This window comes from Coenobita brevimanus, chromosome 40, assembly GCF_032717465.1.
Source record: "Coenobita brevimanus isolate Jiangsu-jjx chromosome 40, ASM3271746v2, whole genome shotgun sequence".
NCBI classification, from domain to species: Eukaryota; Metazoa; Arthropoda; class Malacostraca; order Decapoda; family Coenobitidae; genus Coenobita; species Coenobita brevimanus.
In genome coordinates, this window is record NC_136993.1 from 44,255,646 (window position 1) to 44,281,189 (window position 25,544).

The window sequence follows — 25,544 nt, forward strand, 5'->3', positions numbered from 1 at the left end:
GTGGGGGAGTCATGGGGGGTTGGGGTGCATTCCTGAAACGCGTCATGTAATCATCTTGCTTTCATGGGCGGTCGTGTCACGGTTGTGGCTGACAAAAACGTAAAATTTAAAATCTGAAGACTCGTAGCTCTGTCGCCTTGCAGTCACCTTGTAATCTTGTCACGTTCTTGAGGACGTCATGACCTGTCGTCAGACAGTCGTGACGTGGTCGTGAGGCAGTCGTGAGCAGAGCAGATTCAGGACCAGTCGGGAGGAGTGGGAGCCAACTAAGACATGATCTTGAGTCGCGCAGCAGTCTGACCTTGAGTCGCTTGTGTGCAACCAAGGGCCGGATACTCAAAACGTTTGACAGCGGCTTTTGTGCCAAAGGCGCCATTACACATCACTTTTTCGTGAAAGGCGCACACTCAAAACCTCGGCTGGGCATGGCCATATTGGAAAACGAGGCTCGTTAGCACCTTATGGGACAGGCAGGGTTGGGGGAACCCTAGTAATCAAAAGGAGCCTTTCCTGGACAACAACAACAAGTCGTGGATGATGTATGCGGTGCTCCTCGCTCGTATTCAACTGCCTCATTACCTTATTTGGAGTGGAATGGTTTGCATCAAAAGTAGTTACTGGGTATCAAGATATCATATTCTAGTAATAAAGACATAACTGGGGAATATGTGTGATATGTGGATGTAGTCACCTAGGTGGTAGTGGCACATACTGTTTAATGCTGTTTCTTCAATACATTTAGCCATAATTCAGGCTGTACCAACGCGTGTATAATGTTACAGTTGTTTGCTCAGTGCATGTTCTGTAGATATTAATATTCAGCAATATATTAACAATTAAGTGTGACTTCTGTTGGATTAGTCGCTCCTAGCTTAAGCCTAACCCACCAGCTTCAGCTAGAGATATTGCAGTACTTCAGTTAACAGTATTTGGATATATTCAGTTTTCATCCTAATAGTTAAGGTACTTATCTGAAGTCAGGTTGCCTATTTGGAGGTTAATTTTATATTACCCGTACAGGAATGTGTGGAAAATGTAATTTAATGAAAACCCTAGTCAGTTTGTGAAATGGATTTTAACTTGGGTTGATCATGGTTATATTACTATAAATGAAGGTTGTAGTTAGGTGAGGTTAAATTACATTATTTAAGAAAGGTTAAATTACAGTAGGTTAGGCAATGTTAATGTTAGGTTTGGTTAGTATAGGTTATGACTAGGTTATGGTAATTTGCACAAACCATAATCGAAATTAATCCAGTCTAATCTAACCTAGCCATATGTAACCAAACCTGACCTGACTTTAACTGAAATCTAACCAAAATCATCCTGGTTTAAAAAGCCATTTCACAGATTGACTGGTGATTTCACAAAATAACTACCAGTATCCTAAACTGGCCTAACCTATCATAACCTTGGCTATCCAAATCTAACCTATGGTAATTGTGGGGAAACCCATCATGGGTGGATTTTCTGCTGTTGCATGTTACTGTAGTGGGCCTTTGCACCTCCAGGTTAGGTGCCATACCCTTAACCCCTTAACCGCGGGGCGTCACTTTCGTGACGCTTGGGAGCAAGGGATCATACCACAGGGCATCACTTTTGCAATTCTGTTATTTTGAATTCACCCGTGCTTTCAAGTGGTGGCTTGTATCATCTATCAGTACTGCCAATGTCCAACACTAGTCAGCACTTCTAATCTCATCTGTACTCCCATCCATTTTCGACAATTCAGCCATTTCTCCCCATTCCTATAGCCTGCCCGGCCGTGCTACGCCAAGTAAATCTTCCCTGGAATTTTCCACTGATTTCATTCATTCATTGCCAGACGCCATGTATCCCAAACGGGGTGGCCAAGGGCTTAGAGTTAATTATTTTACAGGGAGGGGCACTAATCCTCCACAAACCCCACCTGACACGTAGGGATGAAATATTGCGAGGATTCGAACCAGCGCTTGCAACTGCGTGAGTACAGCAGCTTACCAAGCGAGCCATTTAGGCACCCTGATTTCATCCATTGAAATAAGCCCTATGCCCAATTCTTATACCAAATAATATATACAAAAAAGAAATAAGGTAAGTCATAGTGCCATACACCTGGAATTGGCTAATTATCACCTGACAACACCTCACGTGCACTCATCCGCTAAATTCGCTGTTTATTTCCCCTTGAAATATGCTGTATAATCTATTCTCGTAAGGTAAATATATATCAGAAAGGAAGGGAGAAGCCTAAGTGATATTTACATTCACCTGGAACTACCTAATTTGATATGTATTGTCTAGATTTCCTGCCAATCATTTCATAGCGTATATATTAGCAGTTGTAAGGACACTGACATTGGCAGCATTGCACTCCCCCTAGGCAGCCACCCCACTGTATTCAGTTTACTGTCGTCTTTCAAGGTAAAAGCACGTCGGATTTGCGCCTGTCCAATCCCGCCACTATTTAGCCCCATGCAAAGGGCCCTGTGACCTCTACCCCCTACTAAACCTTCAGTAATAGTAGTTTATTGTCACTGTAGGCATTCAATTTCTCTTTCAGTAAAATACGTAGCATTCACTTTCTCGTCCAGTATACTAGCGTTGAGAGAGAATCTGTCACTTTCACTTTCATAACTCATAGTATTCATACATGCTAGATTGAAACTTTCACTTTCATTACTCCTAAGGTATATACTCGAATTCTTATATTACTACTCATTTACATTTCTATTTACATTCTGTATTTTATTTACATTATTTACATTTCTATTTTATTTACACTGTGTTATGCACTGTCACTTGTAGTAACTTATAAAACTATTTTCCACTGTTCACTTATATTTACATTCATTGCTTTCACTTGCTGTTTACACATTATTTACACATTATTTACATTTCCAATTGCACTGTTTTACTCACCAGATAGATCGTAGTCACTGTCTATCATTTTCATTGACAAATTAGCCAGTTGACGTTCCACAGCAGTCACTTACCCCTTTACCCCTTTCCACACGAGGTTTAGTAGGGGGTAGAGGTCACAGGGCCCTTTGCATCGGGCTAAATAGTGGCGGGATTGGACAGGCGCAAATCCGACGTGCTTTTACCTTGAAAGACGACAGTAAACTGAATACAGTGGGGTGGCTGCCTAGGGGGAGTGCAATGCTGCCAATGTCAGTGTCCTGACAACTGCTAATATATACGCTATGAAATGATTGGCAGGAAATCTAGACAATACATAACAAATTAGGTAGTTCCAGGTGAATGTAAATATCACTTAGGCTTCTCCCTTCCTTTCTGATATATATTTTTCTTACGAGAATAGATTATACAGCATATTTCAAGGGGAAATAAACAGCGAATTTAGCGGATGAGTGCACATGAGGTGTTGTCAGGTGATAATTAGCCAATTCCAGGTGTATGGCACTATGACTTACCTTATTTCTTTTTTGTATATATTATTTGGTATAAGAATTGGGCATAGGGCTTATTTCAATGGATGAAATCAGGGTGCCTAAATGGCTCGCTTGGTAAGCTGCTGTACTCACGCAGTTGCAAGCGCTGGTTCGAATCCTCGCAATATTTCATCCCTACGTGTCAGGTGGGGTTTGTGGAGGATTAGTGCCCCTCCCTGTAAAATAATTAACTCTAAGCCCTTGGCCACCCCGTTTGGGATACATGGCGTCTGGCAATGAATGAATGAAATCAGTGGAAAATTCCAGGGAAGAATTACTTGGCGTAGCACGGCCGGGCAGGCTAGAGGAATGGGGAAAAATGGCTGAATTGTCGAAAATGGATGGGAGTACAGATGAGATTAGAAGTGCTGACTAGTGTTGGACATTGGCAGTACTGATAGATGATACAAGCCACCACTTGAAAGCACGGGTGAATTCAAAATAACAGAATCGCAAAAGTGATGCCCTGTGGTATGATCCCTTGCTCCCAAGCGTCACGAAAGTGACGCCCCGCGGTTAAGGGGTTAAGGGTATGGCACCTAACCTGGAGGTGCAAAGGCCCACTACAGTAACATGCAACAGCAGAAAATCCACCCACTACGGGTTTCCCCACAATTACCATAGGTTAGATTTGGATAGCCAAGGTTATGATAGGTTAGGCCAGTTTAGGATACTGGTAGGTTATAATACGGTTTGTTGTCCAAAACTACAAATTTATCCCCTCAGATTTCCTCCTATGTTATACCACCTGAACTAAACCTAAACTAATTAAACCTAATTATTCTAAATCAATTATGACAGGAAAGACATAGCTTTATGGGAATGTTGTGCATGTGATGAGACATACCTGCTGTTGTAATTGGGCCTGTACGGTACAATTAAATCAAGGAAATATTGGATTGAAACCAAAATTCAGTAATGCTGGTGTTTCTTCCATCTTTAACCTAATTTCTCTCCCTGTGACAACAGCTGCTGTTCCGCCAGTATGTCTAAGAAATGAAATAGCAACTACTTTTCTTAGAGACGAGGAATACTGGCCTGATAAATACCTTGTAATATGAACTTGTTTCAGGGGATTTGTTTAACCAGTGATTTTATGAAATCCCTAGGGAATTCATGAAAATTAGGATTTTTTTTTTTTTTTTTTTTATGCGAGGAAGAAGGAACCAAAGGCATGAGCCCGCAGTAACAGTTCCCTCCAAGAGAAAAACAAAATACAATAGAGAGCCAAATTCAAGATCCGATCATTTTGAGATGCCTGGACACACTACGTTTGAAAGACTGGAGATCATAGGCAGAAGGAAATACAGACAGAGGGAGACAGTTCCAGAGCTGACCTGTTGCATAAATGAAAGACTGGGAGTAACGGTTAACTCTTGCATTAGAGAGTTGGACAGAAAAGGGATGAGAGTTTGCTGCCAGACGGGTGCTACGCGCCCGTCGTAGAGGTGGAGGAATGCAAGCAGACAATTCAGAGGAGCAGTGACCATTAAAGTAGCGATAGAAAAGAGATAAAGATGCAACAGTGCGACGAAGAGACAGAGGTTGAAGGGAGTCAGTAAGAGGAGGAGAGTTAATGAGATGAAAAGCCTTTGACTCCACCCTATTGAGAAGAGCTGTATGTGGGGAGCCTCCCCACACATGAGAGTTGTACTCCACACAGGGGCGGATAAAACCCCTGTATAGAGTCAACAATTGAGCAGGGGTAAAGAAAGAGCGGAGTCGGCTTAGCACACCCAATCTCTTGGAAGCAGATTTTACAAGAGATGTAATATGATCTTTCCAAGATAAGTCCCGAGTAAATGAAACCCCAAGCATGTTCAAGGATGATGCAGGATTAATCTGAATATTATTAAACATTAGTGGGTATACCTGTGGAAGATTTTGTCGGGTTGATAGGTGTAAGAACTGAGTCTTAGATGCATTAAAGACAACCATATTATTTTTACCCCAGTCAGAGATATGAGCCAAGTCAGACATTAGGTGTGCCATAGCCTCATCCCTTGTTTCTTGAAGTAACTGTTGAGATGGGCGTTGCGGGAACCGAATGGAAAGGTGAAGGAGTGGAGTCATCAGCGTATGAGTGGATAGGGTTAGATGTACAGCTTAGAAGATCATTGATGAATAAAAGGAAGAGAGTTGGTGATAGGACAGAGCCCTGAGGAACACCACTGTTGATAGATCTAGGAGAAGAACGATGGCCGTCTACGACAGCAGCTATAGAACGACCAGAAAGGAAGCTAGCGATGAAGGCACAGATAGAAGGATAGAAACCGTAGGAGGGCAGTTTGGAAATTAAAGATTTATGCCAGACTCGATCGAAAGCCTTTGAGATGTCAAGTGCAATGGCAAAGCTTTCGCCAAAGTCCCGAAAGGAGGATGACCAGGAGTCTGAAAGGTAGGTGAGAAGATCGCCAGTGGAGCGTCCCTGACGGAACCCATACTGACGATCGGAAAGAAGGTTGTGATAGGAAAGATGCCTTAAAATTTTTCTATTAAGAATTGACTCGAAAACTTTTGAAATACAGGACATTAAAGCAATTGGACGATAGTTGGAGGGTTGGGAGTGGTCACCCTTCTTTGGGACTGGCTGAATGAGAGCAAACTTCCAGCAAGAAGGATAGGTACAAGTTGACAGACAAAGGCGAAATAGTTTGCCTAGGCAGTGTGTAAGCACAGAAGCACAGTTCTTGAGAACAACAGGAGGGACCCCATCAGGCCCATATGCCTTGTTAGTACTGAGGCCAGTAATGGCAGAAAATACATCAACTGAAGAAATTTTAATGTCAGCCATGAGGAAGTCAGAGGGGGGAAGTGATGGAGGAACAGCACCGGAATCGTCTAAGGTGGAATTGGAGGAGAAAGTCTGTGCGAAGAGATCTGCTTTATCAGTAGAAGAAATAGCTACAGAACCATCAGAGTAGAAAAGAGGAGGGAAGGATGATGAGGTAAAGTTGTTAGAAAGATTTTTGGCAAGGTGCCAGAAGGAGCGGGAAGAATTCGAGTTGGAGAGTTGAGAGCATTTAGTATGGATGAAATTATTTTTAGTAGAAGCGAAGAACAGACTTAGCACGATTCCGGGCAGAAACGTAAAGATTATGTGATTCAGGGGTGGGTTGGCTCCGGTACCTTTTGTAGGCCTTCTCCTTGTTGCGGACAGCATTAGAACAAGCGTGATTAAACCAAGGCTTTCTTGCGTTAGTCAAAGGATATGAGAAAGGAATGTATGCTTCCATGCCCGAGAGAATAACCTCCGTAATGCGCAAGGCACACTCAGATGGCTCACGGCCATGGAAGCAATAATCATTCCAGGGAAAATCAAAGTACTGCCTGAGGGCCTCCCAGTCCGCGGCTCCAAAATGCCAGAGACGACGTTTCCCTGGAGGGTCCGCAGGCCGTACTGGAGCGATAGGACAGGTTAAGGTAATAAGGTTGTGATCGGAGGAGCCCAACGGAGAGAAAAGATTAACAGAGTAAGCAGAAGGATTAGTTGTGAGGAAGAGGTCAAGTATGTTGGAGCTCTCTCCAAGGCGGTCAGGGATACGGGTAGGGTGCTGTACAAGCTGCTCTAGGTCATTAAGGATAGAAAAGATGTAGGCTTGTTCACCAGGTGGATCCGTGAAAGGAGAGGAGAGCCAAAGGTGGTGGTTAACATTGAAATCTCCAAGAATGGAGATTTCAGAGAAAGGAGAAATGGACAGAATGTGTTCCATCGTAGAAGTAAGATAGTCGAAGAATTTTTGATAGCCAGTAGAATTAGGGGATAAGTAAACAGCACAGATATATTTAGTCAGAGAATGACAGGAAAGCCGAAGCCAGAGAGAGGAGAATTCAGAAGAATCAAGTTCAGGAACACGAGAGCAAGATAAGTCGTTGCGTATGTATACACAACAGCCACCTTTGGCTTTGAAATGAGTATAGAGAAAGTAGGAGGATACAGAAAAGGGTTTGCTGTCAGTTGCCTCAGACAGCTGAGTCTCCGTTAGAAAAAGAAGGTGAGGTTTAGAGGAGGAGAGGTGGTGCTCAACAGAGCGAAAGTTAGATGAAAGGCCGCGAATGTTGCAGAAATGAAGAAGAAGAGAGTCAGACAGTGGTTCCAGGCACCTCGAGTCGTCACCGGGAGAGGGGCAGATGGTGGGGGCATTTATGGTCCCCCCCCCTGGGGACTCCGAGACTGGGTGAATTGATGCCATTTTGGTGAATTTTGAATAGGAAGTGTAGTGTGTACTGTGCATGTAGTTTGGTGAAGATAGATAGAGAAATTTGTACTGGAGAGCATGCTGGCCTACTCTCTGTGTAACTGAGACACTGAAAAAGTTCAGCAAAGGGGGATGGTCAGGAACTAGTCCTGAGGGCTGATGAAACGGGAGCTCCAGCACTCCCTGTCATCAGCTTTCCATCCACCTCGGGAGTACTGCCCTGCTCGACTGGTGCTACAGTCTAATTAGGGTTAGGTTATTTTAGACTACGGTTAGGTTAGGCTAGGATAATTGAGGCTAAGTTTAGGTTAGGTTAACTTTGGATGTGGTTAGGTTAGGCTGTGATAATCAAGGTTAAGGTTAGTCAGGTTAGGTTAAATTTTATATAGAAAGATGCGAAGTTCATCTAAATTAACCTAACGTAGCCTAACCTAAACTTAACCTAGATTGTCCCAGCCTAACCTAACCACAGTCTAAATTAACCTAACCTTTACTAACCCATCCTAATTTAAACTAATTTCACGAATTCCCAAGGGATTTCATAAAATCACAGGTTACACAAGGTTCCTGTATATATATATATATATGTGGCCAACGGCCATGCCACGTTGAGTACACCGCTTCCCGTCCGGTCAGCGAAGTTAAGCAACGTTGGGTCTGGTTAGTACTTGGATGGGTGACCACCTGGGAACACCAGATGCTGTTGGCGTCCCTACGTGTCAAGTGGGGTTGGTGGAGGATTAGTGCCCCTCCCTGTAAAACAATTAACTCTAAGCCCTTGACCACCCCGTTTGGGATACATGGTGTCTGGCAATGGATGGATGGATGGTGTGTGTGTGTGTGTGTGTGTGTGTGCACTAAATATTTAAGGAAGGTGTTACTGAAGGTACTGTACACACATGAAAAGACCGTATCTTTGTTTTGGGCAGTGAGTTATAGGTCCTTCATAAAACTTTGAAGTTAGTGCGACTGAATCCCAACTTATGTCTATTCACCATTCCCACCAAATATCACTACGAAAACAGAAATATGTCGGGAGAACTGCAATGCACCCTCACTTCATGTTTTGTTTACGTCCGTCAGCTGAGAGGAAATGCTGCTTTGCGATTGGCAGACACTTCCTACGAGTATTTTTATAACGCTGCTGTGATTGGCTGAGCCATCAAACGGTGCCTTCTGAGGGAAAGTTGCCTTTCCACGGAAACGCACATCAAAGGGGCCTTTAAAATTGTTTGAGTATGGGAGTTCAGTGTGTTCCCAATGGCGCCTTTGAACTGCCGTACAAAAAGGTGCAGTTCATCAACTGGCGCTGTGGCAAAAGGCTCGTTTTGAGCATCCGGCCGCAGAACTTTAGGTGGTTCTTGATATAGTATGCCACCATATATATATATATATATAAGATGAGAGTGACCAGCCTCACTCATCCCTGAGTGGCATTACATGAGCAATAACCCCAACTACACCTTGGATATAAACCTTCACCAACTCAATCCGAGTAGAGCGCGACAATTACCCACTAAACCACCAGGCGCCGTCATTTGGTTATATGGTTACCACCAAGCATAGTAAATGGTTTCCTCGTGAATAGGAAACCATTCGCCTTGTCAATTAGTGTAGAGTCAACCATAGGCAGAAGGAACAGGAAAGAATGATAGAAAAGACAGACAAAAGAGGGAGTGTAAAGTCATCCATAGGCAGAAGGACGAGGAATGAATGAAGCAAAGACAGAAGTGGAAGGAAGGAAAGAAGGAAGGACTCGGGACCCCCTCCTCTGTTTTTCGTTCCTAAAAAGAGATAGACCAGAGAATGGGATGGGGGATTGCGTTATCCCTGTACCCTGAAGATTGGGTCTATGAATGTGAGTGGTTATAGTAAGAATGAAGCTAAACAGGAGGAGATTGGGAGAATGTGAGAAGAAAGTTGGATGTGTTAGCTTTGAGTGAAACAAAGATGAAAGGGGAAAGTGAGTCTAAGTTTGGAAGTGTGAATGGAAGATTATCAGATGTTGATAGAGGAAGAGCAAGAGAAGGTGTGGCCTTGTTAGTGAGTCCGGAAGTACAGCAGTGTGTGTGATTGATGGAAGGAGGTGTCATCGTGACTGCTATGGGTGAAACCGAAATTTGAACTGAGTTGTAGATGTTTGTGAGTGCATATGGGCCTGGTAGTGAAAGGGATGAAGAGAGGGAGTCTTTCTGGAATGATGTTTATGAGCGTCTGCAGAGTTTTGGCGCCAATGTGAATGTGGTAATGATGGGAGATCTGAATGCTAGAGTGGGAAATGTAGCAGTTGAAGGTGTAGTTGGTATGCATGCTGTGCCTGGAAGAAATGAAAATGGAGAACGAATGATAGGGATGAGTGTTGAGCGAGAGATGGTGATTGGAAATACCTTGTTTGAGAAGAAAGATATAAGTGTACATGGGTGAGACAGGAGGGTGGAAGGATTGTTGATAGAGCATTGATAGACTATGTGGTTGTGTCCGGGAATGCAATAGGAAGATTGTTGGATGTGAGAGTTTTGAAAGGGTGGAGGTATGTCTGACCACTACCTGGAGGAGGGAAAGTTAAGAGTAGGTAAAGAGATGGGTGAAAGCTAGGGGACTTGGGTTGGCAGGGAGGTTTTGAACGTGAGTGAGTTGGACAAAAGAAAGAAAATGATAGAGTATCAGGAAAAATTGAAAGGTGAGTGGAACACAGTGAAAGATCAGGAAAATGGCAGTGTGGAGGAGGAATGGCAGTTGTTTAAGAGTGCTGTGGTGGGGCATGCGGAAGAGGTGTGTGGTGTGAGACGAGTGGGTGGCGGTGTAAGAAAAAGAAGTGAATGGTGGTGCGAGGAAGTAAGTCTGGCTGTAGCTGAGAAGAGACCTGCATATGAAGTGTGGCTGCAAAGGAAGGATGAGGTGTCATATGAGAGGTATAAGGAAAAGAGGAATAGGGCAACAAGCGCTGTGTGTGATGCTAAAGTGGCAGCAGATGAGAGGTAGGGTAGGCGGTTGACTGAAAAGTTTCAACATAATAAGAAAATGTTTTGTAAGGAGGTGAAAAGGGTGTGAAAGGGAGAGTCTGGGAAGGAAGATTGAGTAAACTTAGGGGAATGGAAGGATGATAACTGAGATGGATGCAGTAAGAATGAGATGGGTGGAGTATTTTGAAAGACTGTTAAATGTAGAGGAGGAAGGGGAGGCTGAGATTGTGGTGGATGGAAGGGTGCAAGGAATAAATGTGTTGGGAGAGTTGAATGATTCTTTGATCATGAAGGAGGAAGTGCAGGAGGCAGTAAAGGAGATGAAAACAGGGAAAGCTGCAGGTATGGATGGGTGTGCTGTGGAATGCCTGAAGGGTGGTGGAGCGACTATTGTTGACTGGTTAGTAAGATTGTTGAATGCGTGCTTTGTGCAAGGTATGGCGCCAACTGACTGGGCAAGTGCTTGTGTGGTCCCGTTGAATAAAAGTAAGGGTGATAAGTATGAATGTACTAGCTTTAGGAGTATAAGTCTGTTAAGTGTTGTAGGTAAGGTGTATGGTGGAGTGCTAATTAAGAGAGCTGAAGAGAGTACAGAGGGAGTGATTGGTGATGAGCAGCGTGGCTTTAGGAGAGGGAAGGGATGTGTGGATCAGGTGTTTGCTGTGAGATAGGTATGTGAAAGGTATTTAGCGAAAGGTAAGGATGTGTTTTTGGCATTCATGGATGAACATAAAGCATATGATAGAACTGATAGGGAGGCTTTGTGGACTGTTTTAAGATTGTATGGACTCGATGGTAGGTTACTAAAAGGAGTGAAAAGTTTTTATGTAAATAGTAAAGCGTGTGTAAAAGTGGGAAATACTGTGAGTAATTGTTTTCCCGTAAGAGTGGGGCTGAGGCAGCTATGTGTGATGTCGCCTTGGTTGTTTAATATTTATATGGATGGTGTTGTAAGGGAGGTGAATGCAAGAATGTTAGGTGGAGGTCTGAGCCTGTTGGATGTTGATGGTAGAGAGTGGAAACTGAAGCAGCTGCTGTTTGCAGATGATATTGCACAGGTGGCTGATTCAGAGAAGACATTGAGACAAGAGGTAGAGGAGTTTGGAAGGGTGTGTGAAAGGAGGAAATTGAAAGTAAATGAGAATAAGAATAAAGCGATGAAGTGTACGAGGTTGGTAGATGGTAGGAGGATGAATAGAGTTCTGAACTGTGAGTTGCTTGAGGAGGTAAAGTGTTTTAAGTATTTAGGGTCACATGTTGCTGTGGATGAAAAAATAGATACAGAAGTGATGTTTAGAATGAACGAAGTAGGAAAGGTGCTGGAAGGAATGAAAAACGTGTTTAGATGCCGTTCGCTTAGAGTGGATGTACATAGAAGGCTGTATGAGGGTGTTGTGGTACCGACTGTGTCGTATGTCGCTGAAAAATGGAATATGGGTGTAGCAGAGAGGAGAAGTTTGAATGTAATGGGAATGAGGTGTCTGTGGAGTATGTGTGGAGTGACGGGTATGGATTAAGTGAGAAATGATGAAGTGCGAAGGAGAACTGGAGTTGTTCAGGAGATGGCTGATCGAGTTGAGCAGAGAGTGTTGCGATGGTTTGGGCATATGGAGAAAATGGAAAATGAGCGATTGGTGAAAAAGATAACTAGATCTGATGTGAGAGGTGTAAGGCTGAGAGGAAGACCACGAATAGGTTGGATAGACAGTGTGAAGGGAGCGATGGATGCGAGAGGGATGTCTGTGAGAAAGGGTGAGTAGCTGTGGATGATAGAAATGAATGGAGAGAATTAGTGAATGAGTAAATGATGACAAAGCCCTGAGGGGATATTCTCCCACATTTTGTCTGCAGGTACGGGGATGGGTCTATTATGATGTGGCAGGGGTAAACCAGCCCTGCTGTTGGGCCCTGCTGCGGGTGTCACTGATTGCACTGCGAAGTTGACCCTCGTGTGGTGTGGTGCGGTGAGGATCTGTCCCTTCTCCACTTTGGAGTTAATATGTGAATGAACGTGTTTGAGTGGATGAGTAAATTGGGAGTGTGTCATCCTGTCTCAGCTACCTCCCTTTCCTTGGGGGAAGCGGCCTAGGTATATATATATATATATATATATATATATATATATATATATATATATATCAGAGAAATTACCAATATGCCGGGAATCGAACCCGGGACTCTCAGGTGAGAGCCAGGCAGCATACCACTACAACACGACCAGGTAAAAGTTAACTCACGTTGTCACAATCTTGTAACCAACGTCCCTCCGCCCATTGGTAATTTCTCTGATGATTTTTCCTGTGTAAAAAATACAGGTTCTCTCTTCATTCTGACTTGCCGTAAGTGTTTGGGATAGATTAAAAAGCATCTACTTGCCCGAGTGCCAGGGGGTTAACTCATCCTCTTCATGCCCACAGTGGGGGCGGAGGGACGTTGGTTACAAGATTGTGACAACGTAAGTTAACTTTTACCTGGTCGTGGTGTAGTGGTATGCTGCCTGGCTCTCACCTGAGAGTCTCGGGTTCGATTCCCGGCATATTTGTAATTTCTCTGATGATTTTTCCTGTGTAAAAAATACAGGTTCTCTCTTCATATATATATATATATATATATATATTCTCGTCACTCAGTGTAGACTCATCCATAGGCAGAAGGAGCAGGAAAGAATGATGGAAAAACAGACAAAAGATGGAGTGTAAAGTAACCCATAGGCAGAAGGTCAAGGAAAAAGTGAAATAATGAAAGACAGACGAGGAAGGAAGGAAAGAAGGAAGGACAAATATCTATCTATCTACACACACACACACACACACACACACACACACATATATATATATATATATATATATATATATATATATATACTTCATTCATTGCCAGACGCCATGTATCCCAAACGGGGTGGCCAAGGGCTTAGAGTTCATTGTTTTACAGAGAGGGACACTAATCCTCCACCAACCCCACTTGACACGTAGGGAGAACCAGCGCTTGCAACTGCGTGAGTACAGCAGCTTACCAAGTGAGCCATTTAGGCACCCTCTATATATATATATATATATATATATATATATATATATATATATATATATATATATACATAATTATTTCTTTGCAGAATCCAGAGATCGTCTGTGGGAATCGGTACATGTGGCTGGTTTAGTGTTCAAATCTTGGCTACAAGGCAGCTGTTTTCCGATGCTGCTCACGGACAACTTAGTAGTAAATAGCACCATAGTAAAGGTAATTGGTCAGAGTACGTTAATAGATGCTAAATATCGCTCCATAACCCGATGAGATCGTTACTTTGAAAGCTGTGTTCTTTACCACAGCGATGGTCTTATAGTTACGATTAATGTTCCCTTTAGCACTGAACAATACTTAGAAAACAATGTATCCTTTTATCAAAGACATTACTGTACTATAATTAATACCTTGATACTGTAGTTAGGAAGACAATTTAAAGTAGTATTATACTTTTGTCTCTGGCATCCCCATGAAACCTGATTTACTCTGATTATATTCCTGTTTTCTGTTAGGGTACTGTTGGTGTTGGAGCGCCATGGGGTGTGGGTGTGTTCGAGGTGGGTGTGGATGACAAGGCACAGCTCTCTTGGGTGATCGGCCAGGCTCGTCGGGTAGGTCACTCTCGCATATCTGCTGAGGCTGGTACGTCACTATAACATTACTTTTGCGGGGAGTAGGTCACTCTTATACTACTGTTGAGGTGGGTACATCACACTCACATTACTGCTTAGGCAGGCAGTTCACTTTCACATTACTGATTGGGTGGTTGGGTCACTCTGACATTGCTGTCGAGATGGGTAAATCATTTTCACGTTACTGCTGAGGCGAGCAGACCACTCTAACACAACTGCTGAGGTGGGCAGATTACTCTCACATTATTTCTAAGGCGGGTAGGCTACTCTCATATCCATATTGGGGTGGGTAGGTCACTCACATTACTGCTTAGGCAGGTAGGCCACTCTTACATCACTACTGGGGTGGGTTGGTCAGTCACACTACTGCTGAGGCAGGTAGGTTACACAGCTAACTTGTACCCTGGTGACGTCAGCAGCTGCGGCAGGTGTCATGGTGCGTGATGGTGGTGGTGGTGAGTGATGACCCAGCCTTCCTCACTGCCTTCGCCGAGTGGTCCCTCAAGGGCCGCCTCCTGGTGTGGTCGACGAGGTTGCTGGTGGTCACTCACCTGCCCAGGGAAGACCTCAGGGCTTTACTCGCTTCCCACTGGACATTTTCCATGATGAACACCATGGCGATCAGTGCTGAAACCTCAACATCTAACAAACGGCGAGTTTTTCAGCAACCAAGAACATTCCTTTAATATCGATATTTTTATTTGTATTAGTTTTGTAGGACGCCAGGTATTTGAAAGTGTTGTATGCTTACTTTTTTTTTTAGTTGGTTTTAAAATAAAATTGCATAATCCTTTCCTAAGCTTACAATAATCTTGACCAGGTGTACTACACCCTCCCTTCCCAGCACTTACTCATTCTTGTCTTTTCTACTCATTCATCTCTGCTTACATAATCCACTTTAGCCTCCTGTGCCTTACAAAGAATTTCTATTAGAAGTCTTACTTCCATTGCTAGCGCTACTTGACTTATAGTACCAGTCTACAAAAAGTATAGATCTACTCATGCTGCACACCACGGCTTCCGTCACCATCAGTAACACTCCTGTTCATTGTTCTATCTCTAACCAGTCCACATTTAGCACTCCCTATGAACATTATTATTTCATTGACCAGTACAGCCAGTGGCATACTGTTTTTCACAACAGCTTCAGAATGTCATTGCTCAAGAAATGTGCTCACCTCAATCTTAACCCCTGAAGCCTGGGGGCCGTACAAACCAAGCCCTTCTTGTATTTTTTTTTTTTTTGATAGGTTGTTTTCAACCTGTCAGAATTGCATATGTACAGCACATTGAAGCTTCATTTAAAAGACCATATTATTCATTTATCCTTCCTATCCATATTGTAAGTGTCCCCAGGTCTCTAGGTGGATGCATTGTGGAAGTGGGGGTGATGGATGGAGGATATTTGGGGAATCATGTAAAGGTGTGTTCGTAAATGGGCGAGTCAGCAGTTACAGCCCGCTGCCCTCACACCAGCCTGGGACATTTCGAGATGCCTGGACACTACGTTTAAAAGACTGGAGATCATAGGCAGTAGAAAATGCAGACAGAGGAAGACAGTTCAAGTGTTGACCAGTTGCAGATATGAAGACTGGGATTAACAGATAACTCTTGTACCGGAGAGTTGAACAGAAAAGGGATGAGAGTTTGCTGGTTGATGGGTGCTGCGCACCCACTATAATGGTGGAGTGATGCAAGTAGACAGATCAGAGGATCAGTGACCATGGAACTACAAAAAGATAAGAGATAAAGATGTAACAGTACAGCAAAGAGATAGACGTTGAAGGGAGGCAGGAACAGAGGAGAGTTAATGAGACGGAAAGCATTTGACTCCACCTAGTTGGGGAGCCTCACCACTTATGAGAGTTGTACTCTACACAGGGGTTAATAAAACCACTGTATAAAGTCAACAACTTTACAGGGATAAGGAAGGCAAAGAGTCAGCTTAGCAAATCTAATCTCTCGGATGCAGATTTTACAAGAGAGGTAATATGATCTTTCCACGATGAATTCCGAGAGAATGGAACCCCAAGTATGTTCAAAGATGATGCAGGATTGACGTGGATATTGGTCAAAATTAGAGGATTCTTCCCGTGGTAGATTCTGACATGTCAAGAGATGAAGGACTGAGTTTTTGATGCATTAAAAACAAGATTACTTTTAGTCCAGTCAGAGATATGAGTCAAATCAGATGTTAGTGTGCCATGGCCTCATCTCTTGTCTGATAGAGTACCTGCCGAGAAGGATGCTGCAGGAAGTGTTTGCAAAGTAGAAGGGTAGTCATCAGCGTATGAGTGAATAGGGTTAGATATACAGCTCAGAAGGTCACTGGCAAATACGCAAATGAGAGTTGGTGACAGGATAGAGCCCTGAGGGACACCACTACTTATAGCCCTATCAGAACAGTGGCCATCTACAACAGCAGCTACAGACTAAAGAAGGCACAGACAGAGGGATAGAAACAGTAGGAGGGCAGTTTTGAAAATAAAGATTTATGCCAGACTCGATGAAAAGCCTTTGAATTGTCAAGTACAATGGTAAAACTTTCACCAAAGTCCCGACAGAAGGATTACCAAGAGTCTGAAAGGAAGGTGAGAAGATCGCCAGTGGAGAAACCCATACTGGCAATCAGAAGGAAGGTTATGATAGGAAAAGTGCTGTAAAAAGTTTTGCGTTAAGACTACGTTCAAAACTATTAAAATACAGGAAGTTAGAGCAATTGGTTGATAGAAGGCTGGTAATGGCCACCCTTCTTTTGGAGCAAACTTGCTGAAAGAAGGAAAGGTAGAAGGTGGCAGACAAAGGTGAGAGACTTTACCTAGGAGGGGTGTAAGCACAGAAACACAGTTTTTGAGGAGAACTGGAGGGACCCCATCAGGTTCATATGCCTCGTTAGTATTGAGGCCAATGATGGCAGAAAACACATCAGTTGAAGAAATTTTAATGTCAGGCATGAAGAAGTTAGAGGGGGGAAGTGATGGATGTATTAGATAAATGCCAGTCATTCCCAGAAGAAAATATGCAACCCATCTATCACCACTGTCTGGTAATGCAAAAAGATAAATAAATAAAAAATGGTGGAAGATACTTTTAGCATGGTCAGAACTGGGAGAATTATTCACACGCTGTCATTGAGTATGGGTCTCTGGTTTGGGGAAAAATGCAGGAACCATAGAATGGCAAGGTACACTGTAGTGTATCACGTACTGTAACTCCCTGAGACAGGTATGGCTGTGAGGTTTTACATGATCCAGTAGTCCTGTATAGCTTGCATTTTTATTTGTGCCATCACCAAGGTCAGATCTGACCACATGTTTTATTCACCGACATCAACAGGATACCATTCCATCATGTTGGTTCATGTCAATAGCAGGGAGGTCAAGCCAGTAGGTCAGATCTGGCCACATGTTTTATTCACCGACATCAACAGGATACCATTCCATCATGTAGGCTCATGTCAATAGAAGGGAGGTCAAGCCAGTGTATGGAGATTTCCTGGTGATAGTGATCTTGTGCACCAGGTATTCCATCACAGACAAGGAAAAATGCCGTGAAAAATCCATGATGCACGAGTTGGCTCTCCTCAGGAAATCTGTCAAAATACTTGCCTGAGAATCATTAAAAGCAGCTGCCGCAGGCTGAAACACTTCCCCTTCTTCCCTCACAAAAGTTTCGACTGTCCCCATACCTGGGCTGTGGGAACTGGAACAGTGTTCACGTGCACCACGTAAAGCTCGGCCACTTGTATGCGGAATTATCCATTATTATAATAGGAGTCCATATTCTTCTTTGTAATTTAAGTGTATTGTCATTTGTGTCCTGTCCCCGTTGTCTTAAGAGAGTAGGTAGATCCACTGTTTTTTTTTTTTTTTTTTTATACTAATTTTGCACGGGACACCTTCTTATGCTCTTGTGTGTTTTTTAATTAGTTCAACAACGACGAATACGTAATCAAAGACGAAATGGTAACATTTAGAGAACCAAAACATCTCATAAATGTTAATCAAGAGTAAAACCAAACTTTTTAATTGATCTTTGCAAGGAGTTTTCATTGTGAAGGATTTTATGATGCCAATATTTCACCCTCATAGAGGAAAAATTCACCAAAGTTAAATAAATTCATTTAGCGTGAAAAACCCCCTCCCCTCAAAGAAAAAGAAAAAAAAGTCTCTGTTATATTTAGGGCTAATAAACACGTACACTTTGAAGCAGTAGTAACTGCCAATCCTCTAATTATCCCCACGAGTACAAGGAAATCGTAGCCCCACGAGAACAAGGAAATCGTAGCCAGAGTTCCACACTGAATAAAACCCCGCTGTCCAGGGCTGAGTTGTTCAAACCTTAACTGGATAGAACAAGGAACAAAGGTCAATGATATTACTTGTGCAGTCTATATATTGACTATATTTCCTTCATTTTAACTTGTCCCAGATGTTTTTCCTTTTGGATCCTATTTTACAGAGTTCAGTGGCAGAATAACAATTCTGTGGTTATACATCTTTATTATGACACTACTTCATGACTAGCAACATATAATGTTGATACCTAGTTACAGTTTAGTATTCAAGGTGGAGAGATGGTAATTTTAGGCCAAGATGATGTGAACAAACTAGAAAAACTGGTCTTTTACCCTTAAGAAACCCTGGCTACGGCTTCCTTTCGGTGACAGAAAAACAGTGCAAAGTACGTGGAACGCATGGCTTACGAGGCTACCGTATGTGGAAAGAAACTGAGAAAGATATATTATTAGAAAACGTCCAAGGCATCGACAAGACGGCCTTATGTGATGAACAGACAATAAGTGGAATTAACTTCATACATTTGATTTTCGTTCATTCTTGTTACCAACAGAAAATTTCACTCGGGTGATACTTTTCAGACTGAGCAGTTTTTTTTTTATAGCTTTCTTAACTGAAAGGGTTAAATTAGAGCCTCTATTAGATTCAACTTTCACTACAAGAGCTCTGCCACACACTACATGAAACTGTCCTGCATTAGCTACAAGAAATATTAAATTACAACCTTGTAGTGTTGAGGGAAAACAGATAATTCATTGTCTGAAAACTATAAACGTATTGTGCAGGTACAGCATGTTGGTTCACTTGCCGTACAGCCCTGACAGTGCTCGGGTGGAGCAAGTGGCCTCCTGGACCCCCACCACAGGTCTACGCTATCTCACACCTCTCACCCTTTTCCCGGAGAAATACACCAAGTAATGTGTACAGATTACTGGACATTTCAAAACTGGAATATCTTATGTAGTCTGTCGAAATTACCGGACATTTCAGAACTGGAATATCTTATGTAGTCTGTCAAAATTACTGTACATTAACAAACTGGAGTAATATAAGTAATGTATCCAAATTACTTACTGATATAGACTAGCCTATACTTGTGTTATTCTAACTTGGCCTAAAAATGTCATCTCTCCATCTTGAATGCTAAGGTATAACAAGAGATTAACATAAGAAATTAATAGGATATGGTGCTAGACATGACGAAGTGTTATGGAAATGGCATTGAACAATATTATTAAAATTTGTCATGCAGTTCCTTAATTGCACTGAATAATGTGCAATTGCCTTTATTCGTATAGGATTGTCATATAAAGGAAAAATGTCACTCCCTCCCTAAATGCTGCATTGTAGTTTCCTTATATTTAGTATATTATATTATTTTTGGCAGTTTCTACGGTGCGACAATTAACGTGACGGCGCTACCACAAGAACCCTACTGGCAAGAGTCCATGGAGGGCAGCTCCACCAGATACTCAGGCACAGATTACAAGCAACTGGTTACGGTCGGCAAGGCCCTGAATTTTACTTTCCGTGTCCTTCCTTCACGCAGCTGGAACGAGGTGAGAATTATATATCTATATTCATTTAAACTTTTGTTTTCAGTCTTTTTTGCTGTAAGAGCAACTAAATAATATATCCGTATATTATATTAGCATCGTTTTGCAATGTTTAGTAGCTGACTCAATTTCTTGTGTGATATGTTACTGCTTATTTAGAATGCGATCTGTCTGGACAAAACATCTTTTTTCTCACAATATTCATATTCAGAAAGTATACATTACAATGTTTCTGGCTGCCACGGCCAGAAACCTTGTTTCAAACCATGTTATCTCATTTAAGGTGATATTCAAACTCCATTCAACTCCAGTCTGTCTGTTTTCTTCGACATCACCCTAGATGAAACATGTAAGCTTATTGAAGTGGCACTTTAACCTCTTCACTGCCCTCAGTGTTGACTGATGTCGATCAGTGAAACAAAATCGGTCGCTGCAATCCGTCTTGTCACTGCCACTAAAGCTGTATGATAAACTCCTGGGATATCTGCCCTGTTTGGTGTCTTTTGAGGGCCCCCAGTATGTAGATGGATAATTTGAACCATAGTACACCAAAGTTTATTCGAGTGACATCGCGTTTCTTCTTGATCTGCTATGCACTATGTTTCTTTCGACGACATCTCTATCAGTACATATCTCATTATTTCCAGTACGTCATTAAATTTCTTTTCAAACAGTTTTGTACAGAAAGCAAGTTCATGTATCATGCTGGCTAATTAGTCTGTAACTAGTAAAAATTGAAAATTAAAGGATTATTGCTTTAGCACTCTGCATTTTGCTGACTTTGACCAGGGGACATTTTCGACTTTGTAAGGTATTTCCCCCCCCCCTCTGTGTGTGTGTGTGTGTGTGTGTGTGTGTGTGTGTGTGTGTGTGTTGAGGTAGAGGTAAAGGAAGAACTTCTCGCCATCTCCCCTCTTCTTTGTGACTTCCTACTCTTCGTACATGACTGCAACATTGGATCTCATTCTTTATATTACTAATATTTGAAAGATCATTACTCTTGTGAACTGAATGTTTTTATCTCTCCCCATTTCCTTAAGATATATAGCATCCGCCAAGCAGTAAACTCTAGTCCACTTTTCTGTCCAACTCATTCCTGTAAGACAAGGGTGGACAACCTCCGGCCCGCCAGCCAGATCCGGCCCATGGGGGTCTATCATCCAGCATAGCAATCCAGCCCGTGAAACCCCAGCCTAAATAAATTAAATTTTGACAAGTAGCATCTGCCAGCCGCTTGCTATTTGGCAACTCGGTGCTCCCGTCACCCTGCACGATACAATTTTTCCACCATCCTGCCAGACACCAGTATCTGTAGGACTTCCGCACTGAGAGGAGGTATGTCTCACTCTTAAGGCAGGTACACACTTGTGTATCCATCAGTGCTGGGCACCGCCAAAAAAATTCACTTCCACAAATGCAAATCCACAAACTCAAACTCATACCTTCCATAACCGCAAATCCGCAAACTGCTTGACATTTGAGGTGCCACAAACACAAATCCGCAAATGAAAACCATTTTTCCAATTTTAATTATAAAAACTATCCAAAACATTTAAAAAAAGGCTAAATAAAGCAATACATATGGTGATAAAAATAGCAAATGCAATGTAGATTACACGCAGTTCAAAATTTTTATAAATTAATTTAATTAATACTAACTTAGTTACAAGTAATTTCATAAATTTTGAGACTTAGACACATTAGAGAAGACTGTACTGTACACAGAAGTTGAAGTTGACACTGTTTACAACTTACTGTACAACTCAGCCCCTCTACAAGTGTGCTGTATACCACTGGTACTGCCCACTATCCCACTATCTACAACTCAGTACTGTACTGTTACAGTGTACATTGTCACTGAGTCATTGTCAACCCCTCATACTCAGTCGTGTTCCACCAGAGCCAAATCCATTTTTAATAGGTTCATGTTCCCCTTCATGAACACGAGAAGTTCAGTGTTCTCAGAGGTCAGGCTGGTCCTTTTGGGCTTCATTATATCTGACCCCTGGGAGAACAGTCTCTCCACGGCTGAAGAGCTGGGGAAAACATCCACCCAGGCGATACGGTTAAGGATGGGGAACATACCCTGCTCCAGCTCCTTGGTGGTCTCCTACTTGTCAGAGGACCAAATGTCTAGCTCCTTCGCGAACTTGTTGGAGAGGCGGCTGGAGATGTTGGTCTCCATTGGCGTTGGGGTCCTCAACTCCTAGAAACAAATATTGCAAAAAAAAAACAAACAAACAATTTAGTATGGTGTCTAAGTTACTGACAGACTCATAAACAACTAACAATAACACTCTGTAAGTTCTGTGACTATAAATATACTAAAAACTATAACTCAGAATATCGTTATCCTGTTAAACGCCAGAAGGTAGTGAATGTCAGAAATTGTTCAAACTGAATGACTGAGTGAGACTATGAGTAAGTGGCTACTACTACAACTAAGCTATGTAGAGTGCAGTTACACACACACACACACACACACACACACACACACAGTCACAGACCCACTCATTACAATACTCCGCTACCTCTATGGGGCTACATGATAATGATTTTGATTTAAAAAATAAATAATTATAATTTGTAACTAAACAATTAAATCTTAATCGACATAATGATTGTGTAAATAGGAAAAATTATCAGCAAATCACCTTGATGAAATCGTCATCGTCATCATCCTCGGTACTGCTGGATCCAGAAGACTCGATGGCAGCCTGCTCCCGGATTTCATCCAGCTGCCTCTTCCTTGTTGCGCTGACTTTGCCAGGGTTGATGTGCCGGACCACAGGCAGTTTGAAGTGGGGGTGGATTGCAGTTGCCATAAGAAGGTCCATGTCCGAGGATAGCGCGGAGAATCTTGCCTTGAACCCTTTTGGCCTCTTCTCTTCACTATCAGGGTGTTCCAGGAGGTACTCCAACAATGGCTTGGCTTACTTGAAGGGCTTGGTCTTCATGCCCTCCAGCCTTTTTCTGAGGACATAGAGAGTTGGAAGAAGCACACCCAGGTAAGCCTCCCTTTCAGACTACAGCTTGTCCAGGCTGGTGATGACTGGCTTCATCACAGTGAGGTACTCCTTCATCATATCATGTCTGTCTGGCTGAAGGTGGAGATGTTGTTGTTCAAGCAGATCATGTTTACTTGGGCAAGCTTTGTGTTGAATTGTTCTGATAAGAACTCCATAGAATCATACATGGAGTTCCATTACGTGATGTTGGGGGTCTTTAATTTCCTGCTTAGCTTCTTCTTGATTGTGGCCACTGTAGTCAGCCTACGGTTTTGCTTGTTCCTTAAGGCCTGGGCCTTGGCTTTCACCTTGGAGATTCAGGGATGGACACCCGCTGACCACATGGGAACTCCATCCACATCCACTGTCACCAACAGGTTCAGCGTATGGACTGCACACCAGTGGTGGTTAGATAGTTGCCAGTTGGAAGTCACCTCGGTCATGAGCTCCTCCTCCATGAGCTGGGCCAGGTCAACGGGCTGAACCTCCCGACTCTCATTAGTGTCCTCGTCCTCGATCATATCTGGACTGTCCTCGTTAGAGTCCTGAGCCTCATGAGCATCAGTGGCACCAGCAGGATCCTTGGAGGAGTCGCCAAAGACCCTGAATGCTTTGACAAAGTTGCTCCCATTGTCCCTGGTTACGCTGGTGAGCTTTAAAATCAGATAAAAGTATTATTTAATTGTACAGGTCCATAAGTTGTACTGACTGCATATATTATTCCACTCAAGTATATTACACGCATCTCATAGCGTTCCATTCTGTTATTATCTTCCACTTTGACAGACCATATATAAAAAAAAAGGTAAAAGTAAATATATAAATAATAAAAATACCATTTAAAAGTAAAAATATAAATACCAAAAATAAAATTTAATTAATTACTGAATTCCATCAATCGCTCTAAAAACTTTTTAAATATATTTGTATACTTAAACATGTTATCAGCATTAACAAAAATCAGTGTAATGGATTATGGTTGCAAACTACTTGCTAAGTTCAACTGGTAACTTTGCCTTATACTTTGATAAATGTATCTAACTTAAACTTCTAAGCCAAGTGACAAGTACAGACTACAGACTGACAAAGACTGTACAGTCAGTAGGTCTAACGTATCATCCGTACATCACACAGTATGTGCTTTGTTTTGTTTAGTCAGTGTCACAATGTTTAAATTTATTTTACTTAAACTTTAGCGTATTATGTTTTTGCTCACCTTGGTCTCAATGCGAAATTTTTGGTGGATGTCCTGTAAGGTGTTCGCCAGAACGTCAAAAGGGGGAGATACATGCAGCTCCATGCAGGCTAGGACCACCTTCTTCCTGGTGAGATTGGAAGGATTGATCTATTGGGCGGTCATGCCCAGGATGACCAGTTGTGCATTGTCCAGCAGTCTGCAGTGGTGGCCACATACTTCACCTCGTCCATCATGGCGGTCAACACATCCTTCCACATCTCTACCTTCTTCTTGAGGGTCTTCATGTAGGTCTGCCTGGAGGGTAGCTTGAAGTGTGGGTTGAGGAACTTCAGGAATGTAGCTAGGGCGAGAGACTCAGTATTCTTCACAGGCAACATCTCTTCTATCATGTACCTGTGGAGAAGATAAGTTAATAACTTAATATTAATTAATTATTCAGTTATTTATTAAATTGAAAATGTAATTACTCATACTATAGTGTTTTGATATACAATATGTATTATAATTTTATGAATTTATGTTCTAATTATTTAAGAAAAAATCCTAGTACTGATTTTACTAAGTTAACAGACCACAGTACACTACAGTCTACAGAGTTAAACAGCCGTGGTCAGGGTGCTTACTGCTTTGGCTTGTAACGTTTACATTTAACTATTTATTTATATTATTTACCTGTAGAAAAGCTCCAGAGCCCTTATTGTTATTAAACGCTGAAGATCCAGCAAAGGACATGTCAATGCTGGTCTGGTGCATCCTCTTGGTGACAATGGTGTCGCCCGAGCTGGCAGAGAGGGACTGGCCGCGCTTCGACCCACTACCAATGGCAGCTACGAGGTCTTTCAAATTGTTGGGGGTGGACCTGAGAAAATAATAGAGTAAAATAAATATAAAATATAATGACAATAATAATTTTGCTAGTTAACTAAAATAAAAGCATGGAAAGCCAGAGGCAATTCATTTGTTAATTTTGTGGCTACCCCTTGGCTATGGTAGGGTAAGGGAGGGAGAGGTTGATCTTGGAAAGGAACAAAAATAAAAAAATAATAATAAATGATAAGAAAAAAGTAAACATTCATGATCTGGTTGATTGTGCTCATTTAGCTACGAATCTTAGCACAATTATTACAGTACTCCTACCTCAATAAAATTTCGATTTCTATACCATATGTTGAGGCAGATAGTGCTGTCACGGCCATAAAAAGGTGAAATAAAGCTAGGTAGGCTGGCTCTTG

The 25,544-nt window shown here is 42.3% G+C and overlaps 1 protein-coding gene and 1 non-coding gene across 2 annotated transcripts; both read left to right on the top strand.

Moving 5' to 3' along the window:
• Positions 1 to 1,457: 1,457 nt before the first annotated feature.
• Positions 1,458 to 17,864, top strand: LOC145397065 (uncharacterized). The gene is made up of 4 exons (XM_080270276.1): positions 1,458 to 1,511; positions 14,133 to 14,231; positions 14,672 to 14,904; positions 17,774 to 17,864. Exons 1-4 carry the CDS (start codon positions 1,458 to 1,460, stop codon positions 17,862 to 17,864), a joined length of 477 nt encoding a protein of 158 aa, XP_080126402.1.
• Positions 8,224 to 8,342, top strand: LOC145397326 (5S ribosomal RNA). The gene has a single exon (XR_013896906.1). It is a non-coding gene; the product is annotated as a 5S ribosomal RNA (ribosomal RNA).
• Positions 17,865 to 25,544: the final 7,680 nt, after the last annotated feature.